This window comes from Antechinus flavipes, chromosome 2 (genome assembly GCF_016432865.1).
Source record: "Antechinus flavipes isolate AdamAnt ecotype Samford, QLD, Australia chromosome 2, AdamAnt_v2, whole genome shotgun sequence".
Classification (NCBI taxonomy): domain Eukaryota; kingdom Metazoa; phylum Chordata; class Mammalia; order Dasyuromorphia; family Dasyuridae; genus Antechinus; species Antechinus flavipes.
The window spans coordinates 453746121-453762846 of NC_067399.1; the positions used below are offsets into that span (position 1 = coordinate 453746121).

Consider the following 16726-nt stretch of genomic DNA (forward strand, 5'->3'; position numbering starts at 1 on the left):
AACTTACCAAAAGGAAAAACCTCAGAGAAGAAAGAGTGTGTATTGAAGAGAGTAATCAACAGATGAGGACCCCATCTTTTTCATTTTTGATACTGGTAAGATGGTTTTTGTTTATTTTTGTTTATTTATTTGTTTGTTTGTTTGACTTTCAATTGTATTTTTCTCTGTCAGGATTTCTATTTTGGTGTTTAATGGGGGGGAGGGGGATTAACTTGCTGATTTTTTAGAGTTTTTTTAAATTTTAGTTACATGTCCAAAAGCAATATCTGCTATTTCTCTTTTAATGATGAAAACATTTAAAGACATAAAAAGTTTCCCCAAGAATTCCTTTAACTGCTTCTCCAAAATTTTGATATCTTGTGACATTGTTGTCATTTTTAATTAAATTATGTTTTTATGATTTTCTCTTTGACTCAATAATTTTTTAGAATTGTTAGTCTTCAGTTTATTGTTAATTGTTTCTTCTATAGTCTTTTGTTGAATATAATTTTATTGCATCATGGTGTATAAAGATGTGATTAGTATTTATTTTCTGTGAGGTTTTTATGACTTAATGGCAAGTTTTGTAAAGAGATGCCATGCACAGTTGAGAAATAATTACGTTTTTATGCCCATTTAATAATGTCCAGAGGTCTAACAAATCAAAATTTTCTAAAAATCTATTTTGATCTATTTTCTAAAAATCTTTCTTGTTTATTTTTGGTTTAGATTTGAATAGGCATCTGGGTAGAATATATTTGAGTTCCCCTACTAGTACAGTTGTACTAATACTCTCTATAAGTTAACTAACTTTTCCTTTAAGAATTTAGATGTTAGGGGCAGCTAGATGGCACAATGGATAGAGCACCAGACCTGAAGTCAGGAGGACTTGAGTTCAAATCTTATTCAGACACTTAACACTTCACACTTCCAGCTGTGTGACCCTGGGCAGTCACTTAACCCTAATTGCCTCAGCAAAAAAAAAAAAAAAAAAAAAGAATTTAGACATTATGATGAAAGTGAAATTATGTTTAGAAAATTTGCATATACTTAATTTAATTTATGCTATCTTGGAGAAGGGATATAGAGGGAGAGAGAAATTTGGAACACAAGGTTTTGCCAAGGTAAATGTTGAAAATTATCTTTCTATGTGTCTGGAAAAATAAAATATTATTTTAAAAAATAATGTAGATGTTGTTTTGGTGAATATGGTTTCATCATCTTTTTAAATCAAAGTTCTTTTAAAAAATTAATTAATCTAATTTGCCTTGTCTAAGGCCATGGATGTCTAAGGTCTTTTACTTTTTTTTTTTTTTACTTCAGCTGAAGCATAATGTTTCACAATAGCCTTTTATTTTAATTCTCTATGAATCTTTGTTTCAAGTGTTTCTTGTCAACCAAATATTGTTGGATTCTGCTTTCTAATCTATTCTGCTATTGTATTCCATTTGAGGGTGAGTTCATCCCATTCATTTCAGTTATCACCATTAGTTGGATGTTTCCTGCCATCCTATTGTCTCATACTTTATTTTATTTCCAGTCCCCTTTATAAAGAGAATGATAAGAGGTTTTGGCTCAATATCAGGGCACGACAATTGATACAATATACTCCTGTTTCCCTGCCCCTCTTCTACCTGAGCCCAAATACTGGTTCTTATTTTCTTTTGTACCTTAACAGATCCACCCTTTTTGGTAAGAATTTGTTTTGCTTAGTATTGATCTCTCCCTTAAGCTATCCTCCCTCTTGTTCCTACCTCTCCTCTCCTTTCCAGTTTCCCAGTTGAATGAAATATTTTTCTGTAACCAACTATGTATGTGCATATTCTTTTCTTCTTTGACCAGTGAGTTGTGAAGTTCAAATGTCACGTGGTCGCTCCATCTCTTCCTTCTTCTTTGTGTTGTCTATTTATATACCTCAATTGTGTGAGATAATTTCCCCCATTCTCCTCTCATTTCCCTTCCCAAAATGTATTTCTTTATCATTCTTTTTTTAAGATCATCAAAACCACAAAATTAATCTGAGGCCCTCTGTCTTATTGGAACCCTTCTGTAACCCATGTTTATATAATAGGATTCAGAGGGAACACAGACAAATTTATCCTCGTGTGGCCTCTTGTGGTTGTTCATTCATCTTTACTTTTTTGTTTCTCTTAACTCCTGTGTTTGTGTTTCAAAGTTTCAATGCAATTCTGATCTCATCAGAATGCATGGAAAACATTCATTACAGGTCTGTTTTTGTTCCTGTTGTTTATCATTTTGTTTTATATCTTTTGCCTTTTGGAACATCTTTACTAGTTTTTCTTTCCTTCATATTGGTGGCTCCTAATTCATGTGTGATCCTGACCATAGCACCTTGGTATTCAAAGTCTTTTGTTTCTGGCTATTTTCAAAATTTTTACTTCTGCCTCAAAACTTTGTATTTTGACTATAATGTTCCTGTATTGTTTGCATTTTGAAGTTTCTTTCAGAAGGTGGATCCTTTCTATTTTGATTTTGTCTTTTCCCTAATTCAAAGAAGTCTGAGTTTTATTTTATGATTTCTTGAAATAGGATGTCTCAGATATTTTTTGTAGTATGGTTTTCAATTAGTCCAGTGATAAATTTTCCAACTATCAATCTGTTTTTGAGATAATATATCTTTCTATGAGATAATTGACATTTTTCTATATTTTTTCCTTTTTTTTTTTAACTTTATTTGGTTCATTCTAATTTCCTGTTTTTTGGCAAGCTTTGTTCCTCATGTGCTGAGTTATTGATTCCCTTTTTGATTTTTACTGTATTCTCTTAATTCTTTAATAATTTGTTTTCCCACATTTTTACACTTAGGGATTCTGATAAAGGCCTCATTTCTAAAATATATAGAGAATTGACTCAAATTTATAAGAATTCAAGTCATTCTCCAAATGATAAATGATCAAAGAACATGAACAATTTTCAGATGAAGAAATTAAAACCATTTCTAATCATATGAAAAGATGCTCTAAATCACTATTGATGAGAGAAATGCAAATTAAGACAACTCTGAAATACTACTATACACCTCTGAGACTGGCTAAGATGACAGAAAAAGAGAATGATGAATGTTGGAGGGAATGTGGGAAAACTGGGACATTAATATATTATAGGTGGAATTGTGAATGAATCCAGCCATTCTGGAGAACAATTTGGAACTATGCTCAAAAAGTTATCAAACTGTGCATACCCTTTGATCTAGCAGTGTTACTATTGGGGTTATATCCCAAAGAGATCTTAAAGAAGGAAAAGGGACCCACATGTGCAAAAATGTTTGTGGCAACCATTTTTGTAGTGGCAAGAAACTGGAAACTAAGTGGATGCCCATCACTTGGAGAATGGCCCAAATAAGTTATAGTATAGGAATATTATGGAATATTATTGTTCTATAAGAAATGATCAGCAGGATGATTTTAGAGAGGCCTGGAGAGACCTACATAAAGTGATGTAAAGTGAAATGAGCAGAAGCAGGAGATCATTGTATACGGCAACATCAATATTATACAACAATCAATTCTGATGAACGTGACTCTTCAACAATGAGGTTATTGATGCCAGTTCCAATGATCTTGTGATGGAGAGCAATCTACCCCCAGAGAGAAGGCTGCGGGAACTGAATGTGGATCACAACATTGCATTCTTACTCTTATTGATGTTTTTAGCTTGCATTTTTTTTTACTCACCTTCTTTCCTTTTTGATCTGATTTTTCTTGTGCAACAAGACAATTGTATAAATGTTTACACATATTGGATTTAACATATTTTAACATGTATAACATATATTGGATTGTTTGCCATCTAGGGGAGGGGGTGGGGGAAAATCTGAAACACAAAACTATGCAAGGGTCAATAATATTGAAAAATTATCCGTGCATAATTTGAAAATAAAAAGCTTTTAAAAAAATTTTTTTCCCTCTAATGCTATCATCTCATTTTTTGAGATCATTTAAAACATTTTTAAAAAACCCAAACCTTCTGCTTCATCTCTTTCAGGAATTCTAGCTGAACTTGCCCATAGCCCTTTCTTGGAGAATTTGTTTTGGAGTCTTCTGGGTTTGTATCTTGAATATTCCTGTCACTTTAATGACTTATTTATGTTGTCTTATTTTTATTTGTTTATGTTTTCTGTAGTCTTACGTTTATTTATGTTTGTTTGCTTATTCTTTCAGCCTTCTCCCTGACTTCAGATTTCATTTTAGGGCTAGAATTGCACTCTTCTAGAAGGAATTCTAGGCCGAGTTTGTGTCCTCTTGGATCCTATAGCTGCTTCCTTAAGCTATTGAGCACTGCTTTATTCTTGGATCTCAGGCTAGGGACCTGCATACTTTTAGTGCTCCAAAAGTCATCAGAACAAAGTCTAATGGTTGCCCCAGTCTAAGCTCTGAAAATTCCTGATCTAGGTTTGGAGCTGGACAACAAATTTATAGGCTTGCCCCTGGTTGGAAACTCAGTAAACTGTTGCTGAACTAAACCACTATCAACCATCTGGAAAGGTCAGTGTGACAGAATAATAAGACTCCTCTTTGATCTAAGATTTCTACCTTGCTTATCCCACTACAAGATTCAGTGTGATCTCACATGCAGTGGTCCTCAAACTACGCCCGTGAGCCAGATGCAGCAGCTGAGGACGATTATCCCCCTCACCCAGGACTATGAAGTTTCTTTATTTAAAGGCCCCCCCAAAAAAGTTTTTGTTTTTACTATAGTCCAGCCCTCCAACAGTCTGAGGGACAGTGAACTGGCCCCCTATTTAAAAAGTTTGAGGACCCCTGGCTAGAGTTTAGACTCCCTTCTTCTCCCCACCTGGAGCCAAAGCTACACAGCTGCTGCTTACTTCTGAACTTGCTCCTTGCTCAGTGATAGTCTAGTTCTCACAAATAGTCCTCACCCTGGACTTCCACCCTTGAGCACAGTTCTCCTCTTCAGTCAGCCCTGCAACTGTGACCAGAATGAGGTAGTGATAAAGCTGCAAGCTGGCATCCGAAGCTGCATCTTCCACAATGAGGCTCCTCTGTGTGGAGCTGAGATCTCTTTTACCTTAGCATACAGGGTCTCAGACCCTCAGTCTGTTCTGCAAAGTTTCATAGAGCGGTTCCTCACTAAACCCTATCCCTAGCACTCACAGAGTCCTTATGCCAACCTGAGCAGGAAAAATGACTGATTGGGGGAGAAAGTGGAATTTCAGATCAGAATTTGATCTGATGTTTTCAGATTCTTTGTAGGAGAGAGTTTGGCTGTACTTACTCTGCTATCTCCACTGATCTTTGTCAGTTCTGTCTTCACTGAGTTTGTCATTCATCCCCTTCTCTCCAGGGATATCAAGAGGCTTTTATCATCTTTAGGATAAAATACAAATTTTTAGCCTGGCATTTAAAGTTTTTCATGTTTCACATTTCAAATTTAATTCAGATTTCTCACTTTCATGTATAGAACTACTTAGATGTTCCCCAGACTCAGCATTCCAAAATCCATCCTGCACAAGCTGACTCTTTGCCTGGAATGTCCTTTCTAGATTCTTTCTTTAATGATTCAGTTTAAATGCCACCTCCACTTAGAAAATGAATATCCCATTAGAATTTAAGTTCACCGAGGAGAGTTGTTTTTGTTTTAATGTCTTCTTTATATCTCCAGTACATAGTATCTTGCATATTATAGGCATTTAATGGGCACATTTGTTACATTGAATAAGAATTTTATTTTATTGATTTAAACAATGTATACTTTGACTCACTTCAAGTAGAAAAAATAAGTGTAAAGTAACATAGTTAGATTTAACCAAAAGGCTATAAAACTGTGTAAACCCTTTGATCCAGCAGTGTTATTACTGGGTCTGTATCTCAACAAGATCATAAAAGAGGAAAAAGGACCCACATGTGCAAAAATGTTTGTAGCAACTCTTTTTGTGATGGCAAGGAACTGGAAATTGAATTGATGCCCATCAGTTGTGAAATGGTTGAATAAGTTATGGTATATAAATGTAAAGAAATATTATTGTTCTATAAGAAATGATGAGCATACTCACTTCAGAAAAACTTGAAAAGACTTAGATGAACTGATGCTGAGTGCAGTGAACCAGAACATTGTACACAGTAATTACAAGATTTTGTGATGATCAACTATGATAGACTTGGCTCTTCTTAGCAATACATTGATCCAAGACAATTCCAATAGACTTGGGATGAAAAACGCCATCAGCATCCAGAGAGAGGTCTATAGAGACTGAACATAGATTGAAGCATTCTATTTCCACCTTTTTATTTTGTTTGCTTTTTCTTTTTTGTACTTTTCTGCTTTTGTTCTGATTTCTTTTTCACAAGATATGTTTAAAATGACTGTACATGTATAACCTTTATCAGATTGTCTGCAATCCTGGTAGGAGGAGGTAGAAGAGAGAAGAAGAAAAAATCTTGGAACTCAAAATCTTACAAAAACGGAAGTTAAAAACTATTTTTGCATATAATTGAAAAAATAAAATACTATTGAATTTAAAAACATTTAAAAAGAAAACTAAAATTAGGAAGCCCTCCATCATATACTGATTGAATGACCCTAGGCAAGTCACTTAACCAGTTAACAATAGGCTAGCCCATATGCACCTGAAGACTTTAAAATGACTGTACATGTATAACCTTTATCAGATTGTCTGCAATCCTGGTAGGAGGGAGGTAGAAGAGAGAAGAAGAAAAAATCCTGGAACTCAAAATCTTACAAAAACAGAAGTTAAAAACTATTTTTGCATATAATTGAAAAAATAAAATACTATTGAATTTAAAAACATTTAAAAAGAAAACTAAAATTAGGAAGCCCTCCATCATATACTGATTGAATGATCCTAGGCAAGTCACTTAGCCAGTTAACAATAGGCTAGCCCATATGCCCCTGAAGACTGTGGGCTAATCTTTGTTTGCCCCAGATAGAACATGTATCCAAATGCCAGTAACAATCGTTTCCCAGAACAGTGACCGAAATCCTGACTAGCTAATTGTGGAATTTGTGGCTTTGACTCTTAGAGCTGGGAGTGGAGTCTTCCCAGATGGCTCAAACTGTGGAAGCTTTAACGTTACTGGGGTGAGAATAGAGTAGAGAAAGCAGACCTGAGAGTGCCTGTGCCAGTGTCTGAGGGAAACTTGGATAGGGATGTGATTGCCTTTCCATGGCTTTGGCTCTCCTGGTCCCAGAAAAGTTGCCCTAGGGCACGCTCAGCTGGGACACTGCAGGCTGCTTCCATCGGCGGACTTAAAAATTTGCAACACGTTGACAAGAGGAAACATGAGTATCGCCCCAATTGCAGAGCCTAGTTGTATCGCTGCACCACACCACAGGAGAGCGCTGTGGCCCACCTTGCGCAGGTACACCCCAGTCATCACCTTCACGTAGCTCAGGATCCCGTTATATGACACCCAAGAGATAACCTGAAAAAGAGACATATTCCTTGGCTTCAGATAGGATCCTCCATGGCAAAAAGAGCTCTACGGAGTTGTAAAACTTCATAGTAACTGCAGTCCCATTAGCCATCTGTCTTCCCAATGGGAAAAAACTTCCCCACCCCAAAAATCAGATGGTCCGATATTTTACTCCGGTCTGGAAGGATCCGGGGCAGAAAAAGGGAGGAGAGAAGAGGGAAGGATGGAGCGAGAGAGGAGAGGGAGGGGCAAGAGTTACTCACAATGAGGGCCTCTCCCCAGTGGGAGCCCTTCAGCGGGGGGCAGGGACTCAGGACAGCCGCGGCCATGTTGTAGGCTCCAAAACCGGTTCCCACCACTGTGATCATCCCCAGCCAGGAGAGAGATCTGAGAAGGGAAGCAAAAGGTTCTCACGTGAAGACGTGGCCCCAGCGGAGACCGCACTGTCCAGAAAGTACCTTTCACTTCCTTCCCATACCCACATCTCCAAAGTAAACTTCTAAGGGAAGACTTTACCCAAACCAAACATGAGTGATCACCTGCCAGCAGCCAAGGAAGAATGTGATAGGCCTGGGACATTATTATCTCTGTAATCCCTTGGAGAAATTCCTTCTCCTAATTAAGCTTCAGTTTCCTAATCTGTAATTATGACTAAGGTATTTTCCAATATTAACACAGCTGATAGAGAACTTCTCTTGAACCCAGAAATATCCAAGTTCAAGTCCTGCCTCTGACATGCTATGTACCTTTGCCAAGTTTATCAATCTCCCAGTATGCTGGGCAATTTCCTGAGACTCTAAGGGAAGATCTTCCCTTAGAAGATGCCCAACTGTATACCTAGAGGGACATTCCTCATCTGGATATTCCCTACACAAATCAAGTTACAGGTCCAGCCCCTATCTATATCCAACATTTTATGTTGTAAAGTCTTTTTTTTTTTTTTGGCTCCAATTTTCTGTGATATTCATTTGAACTCACTGTAAATGTTCTTTTCCTGTTTGTGAATATTGTCTCAGTCAAGAACCTATAATGTCCTGGAGAGCAGAAACAATGTCTATTGTTTCGTAATCTCTAACAGAAGGCTCTGCACACAAAAAATGCACAATTCATGTTATAGCCACAAGTCTATGTGAACTTCAAGATCCTTAGCGACTCTGGTTTTTAAGGTAGTAGCTGCCATTCCTCCTATACTTAAGGTAGAGGTGACCCACATTTGGGAATCTAGAATCCAAACAACCATAACATAAACAACCATGACCCCCATCACTTCTTCCAGCCATTAATCCTGCTCCCCCTCACAGAGGAGAGAATCAAAAAGATTAGCAAAGGGTCAAGGCCTCTATGTCTGGGAGAGACTAATATAAAATAATATAAGTTGTAACTGGAATGAATGAGGTATGAATCCAGCCTTGACACAGACTAAACCATCTAGGCCTGACCCTGACCTAGGATAAAAATTCTCTGAGTGTGTTCTGAAAAAGACCTTAGAATACAGAGTTTTAAAGTGGACGTGATTTTTTGAAAAATGATTTAAAAAATCAGTGAAAAGTATTCAGTGACTTCAATTAGAGAATCCAGATTAAAATTCTACTTCTTGACAGGTACTATCTTTTGATATAAATATAAATATTGATATATTATCCTCTCAAGACACCTTTCACATTATCCTTTTAATTGTCTCCCCAATTTGATTGTGAATTTTTTGAGGGCAAACATTGACTTTTTTTTTTTTGCCTTTTTCTAAATCTGTCTCACTTGGCATAAAACCTGATGCTTAATAAATGTTTATTAACTGACTAGTGTTTTCTTCCTCTTAAATTTATCTTTTATCTTTGTTGTTTCAGTTTCAGTTGCATCTGACTCTGCATGACCTCATTTGGGATTGTATTAGCACAGATACTGGAATGGTTTGCCATTTCCTTTTCTAATCCTTTTGACAGATAGAAAACTGAGGCAAACAGTGACTCACTCAGGTCACACAGTTAATAAATGTCTGAGGTCATATTTGAACTCAAATCTTCCTGAGTCTATTCACTGTACCACCTAATTACCATTTTAAAATGCTTTACTTATCTATTTTAAAGCCTTCCTAGAATATAAATTGGGTAATTTACTTAATCTGCCAGTGCCTCAATTTCCTTATCTGTTAAAATGAGGGAAGTTGGACTAGATCTGGGGTTCTTAAGGCTTTTTTGAAAGAAGGAGCCCTTTGACAGTCTGATGAAGTTTATGGACTGCTCAGAATACTCTTAAGTGCATAAAATAAAATTCAAAGGATTACAAAGGAAACCAATTCTATTGAGATGTTATCCAACATTAAATAAAACTTTACAAATGCAATTTAAGAGTCTCCAGACCAGAGCAATTTGGAACTATGCTCAAAAAGTTATCAAACTGTGCATACTCTGTGATCCAGCAGTGTTTCTACTGGCCTTATACCCCAAAGAGATACTAAAGAAGGGAAAGGGACCTGTATGTGCCAAAATGTTTGTGGCAGCCCTGTTTGTAGTGGCTAGAAGCTGGAAAATGAATGGATGCCCATCAATTGGAGAATGGTTGAGTAAATTGTGGTATATGAATGTTATGGAATGTTATTGTTCTGTAAGAAATGACCAGCAGGATGAATACAGAGAGGCTTGGAGAGACTTACATGAACTGATGCTAAGTGAAATGAGCAGAACCAGATCATTATATACCTCAACAACGATACTGTTTGAGGATGTATTCTGATGGAAGTGGATCTCTTCGATAAAGAGAGCTAATTCAGTTTCAAATGATCAAGGATGGACAGAAGCAGCTACACCCAGAGAAAGAACACTGGGAAATGAATATAAACTGTTTGCATTTTTGTTTTTCTTCCCAGGTTATTTATACCTTCTGAATCCAATTCTCCTTGTGCAACAAGAAAATTGTTCGGTTCTGCACACATATATTGTATCTAGGATATACTGTAACCTATTCAACATGTAAAGGACTGCTTGCCATCTGGGGGAGGGGGAGGGAGAGAGGGAGGGGAAAAATTGTAACAGAAGTGAATGCAAGGAATAATGTTGTAAAAAATTACCCTCGCATGGGTTCTGTCAGTAAAAAGTTATTAAAATAAATAATAATTAAAAAAAAAAGAGTCTCCAGACTAGATGGACCCTGAGCCCCTTCCAGCTATAGATCTATGATTCTGTGATCTTACTCAAGAAAGAACAAGAGAAACATAAGAGATGGAAAAGGGAGGTAAAATAAATAAATAAATAAATAAGCATTTATATAGCCCCTACCCAGCTAAGCACTTTAAAAATATATTACTTCATTACATACAGCACAGCATCCATCTATTATAATCTCCATTTTATAACTAAAGAAATGGAGGCAAAATGAGGTTAGGCAGCTTGCCTTGGATCACATTCCTAGTAAGTGTCTGGGGCTAGATTTGAATTTTGGATTTCCATACTCTTTGGGCATCACTTAATTGCCCAAAATATCAGTAAAAGTGGGATTAGAACTCTAAAGCATTTATTTCCTGATCAAACTTTCTATCCACTCCTGTAGTCTCTCACTGGGGCAGTTCCTCAGTTATCTCTCTCTCTCCTTTCCCTGTTCCTAACTCTTATTTATCCCTTTCTTACCCACTCCCTCCAAAGGGGAGAAAATTCAAGGGCCAGAATTACTCACATTTCAGGTAGGAACACAGAAATGAGACAAACCAGGGGGTGAATTATAACGCCAAGCACTGAAGACAGGTGGTAGGCCCTGGAACCATAGGGCAGGCAGGAAAAGGAATGAATAGAGGGGAAGATTCCATTGGTGAGGGCATTCACAAAAGCCACCAGAATGTAGATGAAGACTAATTGGGCCCGTGACCAGACGGCAGTCTTGTTCTCCTCAGGCAGGTCCAGTGAGGGGCGGTTGTCTTTGTCACTTTTGCCATCTGAGGGTTCTTGGGACTTGAAGGATTTCAGAATCACTTGGTTAGCCAGGTGGTTCTCAGAGCATACCCATCGCTTAGAGATACGTGTCAGGGCAAAAAAGGCAGCCAGACAGCTGGCCATCATGACTGACAGCAGGAGAAAGAAGACAAAGGGGGAGAAATTGGCTGAAAGGTAACAATTCTCTGGCTTAGGTGTTCTAGAAACAAGGTCAGTGCTCATGGTCACATCCTCAGGGATGAAGGGAACTTTAGGGATGTTAGTTGGTTCAGTGATTATGGAGCTATTGGTAACTTGGGCACAAGTTTTAGTCCCTGACCCCTGGATCAGAGCCACTATGGCAGGGAGGAGACCACTCAGCCCTTCCCCAACAAAAAGGGTATTCATGTAATGGGCTGGCAAGTTGGCCATGAAGGGGAGAAAAGTGACAGAGGAGGTGCAGTCCACCAGAGACAAGATAAAGGTAAGGATCAGGAAGGCTGTGCTATGGGAAACACCAGCCACCATCGACGTCTTCTCCCACAGGAAAGCGAAGAGGAAGCAGGCAGTTGTGCCCACGGCCAACAGAACATAGATGACAGGAATCTCAGAAACGCAGCCAGGCCGGAACCGGTGGAGCAGGGTGATGAAGAGGGGTCCCACATTGGCTAGCTGGATGATGATGGTGATATAGGAGGGTAGTTTCCAACCTTCAGGTAGTCTTTCTACCAGCAGAGGCAACTCTACCCATAAGCCATTGATGGCAATCCAAGAGCCAGAGCCAAAGATGCAGATTAATATGTGGGTGAACAGAGACATGAGTCACTTTCTGGGAGCTTTCTTGGTGTTTTTCAGGAGAGTCTAGGGAATCACCTATTGAAAGGAGAAGAAAATGATATAATTTGTTGCATTTACCCACAAAGCTTTCATACCTTGTCCCCACATTTTAGCAGCCAATCTCAAGAGAGAATATTATGATAAATTGTTCCCTCATCATTGGCACAAATTCATTCCACTCTCCTCCCTCTCCAACAAGACTTAATGAGAGCAGATGAAGAGGTGCGAACAACATAAAATCATGAATCAAAGTTGAAAAGGATATTCGAACTAGGAAGAACCTTTGTCGCCATCTAGTTCAATATCTGATCAGAGGAGAAAACTGAGACTAAGAGAAGGAAACAAGTGGAAGCATCCATCAGGGGAGAGAAGCTTGACAATGGATTACAAAAATGAACTCCACCTCTGAGGAGATGGAGGAAGTGGGAGGAGTGTGGTCAAATAGAGACAAAAAAGAATAGGTTGAGATGGAAAGCAGGAGGAGGGCAGCTTAAAAATTATTGAGGGACAAACATCTGGTTGTAGTGGGGAAAGAAAGCAACCTCTTGGATGTATGTGACTGAGGAGGCCGGTTGGACGAGGGAGAGGGGAGGTTGCCAGCAGTGCATTTTGACTTGGAGTGACGCTTTTGTTTGGGGAATTGTCCAGAAAGGACCTTGTGACATGAATGTCTACGGAGAACCAAAGAAGATACAAATATAGAATCAACAAAGGAGAGACACTGGGTGAGAAAAAGCCAGAGGGCTTGGATGAAAGAGAGAATGATCAGCAAAAAGGGAGAAATATTAGAAGGAACAGAGAATACATGGAAGAGAGAAAAGAGTGAATGAGAGATAGGGTTAGAAAGAGTCAGAGGAGAAAGTCAGAGAGGAAGAAAGAGGAAATGAGAAGCAGAATGAGAGACGCAGAGCACAATGAAGGAGAGAACCAAAAAAAAAAAAAAAAAAAAAAAAGAAAAAAGAAAGAAACTAAGAGCCTGGTGTTGAAACAGAGAAAATAGTTGGTGAATTGAGGAGTATAACAATATGTAACTAGGTTTCCAGCCACTGGCAGAAGCTAACTTCGCCCACCTCATTCCCTGCCTCTCTCGGTTCCACCCACAGGCACCTTCCTGAGCCCCTAGGCCTCCCTCCAGGACCTGCCAGAACTATAAGAGGGAGGCTGGGCTGAAGTGGAAATGACCTAGGAGGCCAAGCAGCTGCTGCCTGTAACAATACTTTGCTAAGCTCTTTCCCAGCCTTCGAATGAGCCTTAAACTAGAACAGGACAAGGGGAGGAATTAAATTCATTTTAGGTTTTTGGTCAGAAACTGCCTCATGAATGTGGAAACTCTCTCCGCCACTGCAGATAAACAACTCGTTTAGAAAAATTTCTTGGGAGACCTGAGGTCCTGACTCTAAACAGTGAAAGGATATAAAATCACACAGAATTGATATTAATGATCCTGTGCTCCAACGCCTTCATTTTACAGACCATTTTAGAGACTCAATTTTATCAGTTACAAAGCCAGAATTTGAGTGGGTATTATGACCTGTTCTCCCATCATACCAGGTCATTCTTCATTCGCCAATACTCTTATGAGTTTGGAAAATAGGTCTTCCCATCCTCCAAGGGCGGACACAGAAGCTGATTGTAAGACAGGCAGGTAGGTACCCAGCCCCCCACCTATGGGAACAAAGGGATTCTTCCTCCACATTAGATGTTGTGAAGTTGGCAGACATCAACACTGACTCCAATCCTGGAGTGAGGCTCAGAGCGACTTTACTTTTTTCTTATTAAAGCTTTTTATTTTCAAAACATGTATAGATGATTTTCAACATTCATAATTGCAAAATTTTTCATTCTGAATTTTTCCCTCCCTTTCTCTCACTCCCTTCCCTAGATGACAAATAATCCAATATATGTTAAACATGGGCAGTTCTTCTTTACATATTTCCACAATTATCATGTTGCACAAGAAAAATCTGATCAAAAAGGAAAATAATGAAAAAGAAAACAAAATGCAAGCAAACAACAACAAAAATGGAAATACTATGTTGTGATCTACAATCAGAGTGACTTTAGTTGCCATATCCCTAATGGGAAGTTAGAATTGGCTGTGTTAGTTCTGCTTATTAGAAGGACTACTAACTTCTAAGAAAGGGACTTTTCCTGAGGGTACTCCTTAGTTCTTTTCCCATTCTGCTGGCAGCCTTCTTAGGGGAAGTGCCCAGATTCAAGGCACCCAAGGACTTCTATGCATGTAGGATTTAAAACCCAAAGTACTTTGAAGTTCTTTAAGAATCTTCCTCAGGGACCCATATGTGCAAAAATGTTCGTGGCAGCCCTTTTTGTAGTGGCTAGAAATTGAAAATTGAAAGGATGCTCATCAATTGGAGAATGGCTGAATAAATGGTGGTGTAGGAATGTTATGGAATATTATTGTTCTGTAAGAACCAGAAGATCACTACACACTGCAAAAACAAGACTATAAGATGATCAATTCTGATGGACGTGGCTCTCTTCAACAGTGAGAAGATTCAAACCACTTCCACTTGCTCAGCGATGAAGAGAGCCATTTACACCCAGAGAGAGAACTATGGGAAATGAATGTGGACCACAACATGGCATTTTCACTCTTTCTGTTATTGTTTGCTTGAATTTTTGTTTTCCTTCTCAGGTTTTTTTAACCTTCTTTCTAAATCTGATCTTTCTTGTGCAGCAAGATAATTGTAGAAATATGTATACATATATTGGATTTAACATATACTTTAACATATTTAACATGTTTTGGACTACCTGCCATCTAGGGGAGGGGGTGGGGGGAAGGAAGGGAAAAGTTGGAACAGAAGGTTTTTCAATGGTCAATGTTGAAAAATTACCCATGCAAATGTTTTGTAAATAAAAAGCTATTTAAAAAAAGAAGTAAAGAAAGAAAGAAACTGCTTCCTCCTCCCCTCTCAGCTTGTCTCCATCTCCTCAACTCAACTCAGGCCTGGCAAGTCTAAGTCTTACTTAATCCTGAAAAGGTTAGTTTCCTCCAGATAGTCTTATTTGTTTGATTATAGCTGAAGCAGCCCTGGGTATTAAGAGACTTGCATTTAAGTTTTCCTTATCATTCTTTTACAGCTTTGATATTCTACTGTCGAAAATTCAGCTTCATTCCAAAATTCTTCATCCTCTTCTACGAACCTTTCATGTGCTGATATTCTATAGTCTATGGTCCCTTCGCAAAGATTCTGTGAGTTTAAGATTTTTCTTATCAGGACCCATTCAACCTATCCCTCCTCATCCCCCAAGTCTTCTATTTGAAACAATTAACAACTTTAGCAATATTGCAGGGTATAAAATAAATCTATATAAATCCTCAGCATTTCTATACATTATCAACAAAGCCCAGGCGCAAGAGATGGAAAGAGAAATTCCACTTAAAATAACTGTAGACAATATAAAATATTTGGGCATCTACCTGCCAAAGACAAACCCAGGAACTGTATGAACACAATTACAAAACACTTTTCACACAAGTAAAATTAGATCTAAACAATTGGAAAAATATTGGTTGCTCAACATAATAAAAATGATAATTCTATAAATTTATCTACTTATTTAGTGCTATATCAATCAAATGGCCAAAAAATTATTTTATAGAGCTAGAAAAATAACAAAATCCATCTGAAAGAAAAAGATCAAAAATATCTAGGAAATTAACCAAAAAAAATGCAAAGGAAGTTGGCCTAGCCATATTAGACCTAAAACTATTTATTATAAAGCAGCAGTCATCAAAACCATTTGCTATTGGTGGAATACATTAGGTTCACAAGACACAATAGTCAATGATTATAATGATCTAGTGTTTGATAAACCCAAAGACTTCAGCTTCTGGGATAAGAACTCACTGACAAAAATTGCTAGGAAAACTGGAAAATAGTGTGGCAGAAACTAGACATAGACCAACATCTCATACCCTATACCAAAATAAAGTCAAAATGGGTTAATGATTTAGATATAAAGAGTGATATTAAAAGAAAATTAGGAGAGCAAAAGATGGTTTTACCTATCAGATCTTTGGAAAAGGAAGGAATTTATGACCAAACAAGAAATAGAGAACATTATGAATGTAAAGTGGATCATTTTGATTACAAGTCCTTCCTAGTTGATAATTTTCAAATGAAGAAATTAAAGTCATACATGGTCTTATGAAAAAATGTTCTAAATTACTATTGATTAGGAAAACACAAATTAAGACAACTCTGAGGTACCACCTCATACCTATCAGATCGACTAAAATGACAAGAAAAGGTAATGATAAATGTTGGAAAGGATGTGGGAAAAGTGAGACACTGATACATTGTCAGCAGAGTTGTGAACTGATCCAGCTATTCTGGAGAGCAATTTGGAAGTATACTTATCAAAGGGCTATAAAACTGCATACTTCTTTGATCTAGGTATACCACCTACCAGGTCTGTATCCCAAAGAGATCATAAAAGAGGGAAAAAGACTCACAAGTACAGAAATGTTTGTAATAGCTCTTTTTGGAAATTGAATGGATGCCCCTAGTTGGGGAATGGCTGAATAAGTTATAGTATAGGAATGTAATGGAATACTATCATTCT

At 37.8% G+C, this 16726-nt stretch overlaps 1 protein-coding gene across 1 annotated transcript; it reads right to left on the reverse strand.

Moving 5' to 3' along the window:
* Nucleotides 1-5198: 5198 nt before the first annotated feature.
* Nucleotides 5199-13505, reverse strand: LOC127550507 (solute carrier family 52, riboflavin transporter, member 3-like). The gene is made up of 3 exons (XM_051979512.1): nucleotides 11061-13505; nucleotides 7658-7781; nucleotides 5199-7403 (listed from the first exon to the last, which is right to left on the reverse strand). Exons 1-3 carry the CDS (start codon nucleotides 12110-12112, stop codon nucleotides 7191-7193), a joined length of 1389 nt encoding a protein of 462 aa, XP_051835472.1. The 5' UTR covers nucleotides 12113-13505; the 3' UTR covers nucleotides 5199-7190.
* Between the last annotated feature and the right edge of the window lie 3221 nt (nucleotides 13506-16726).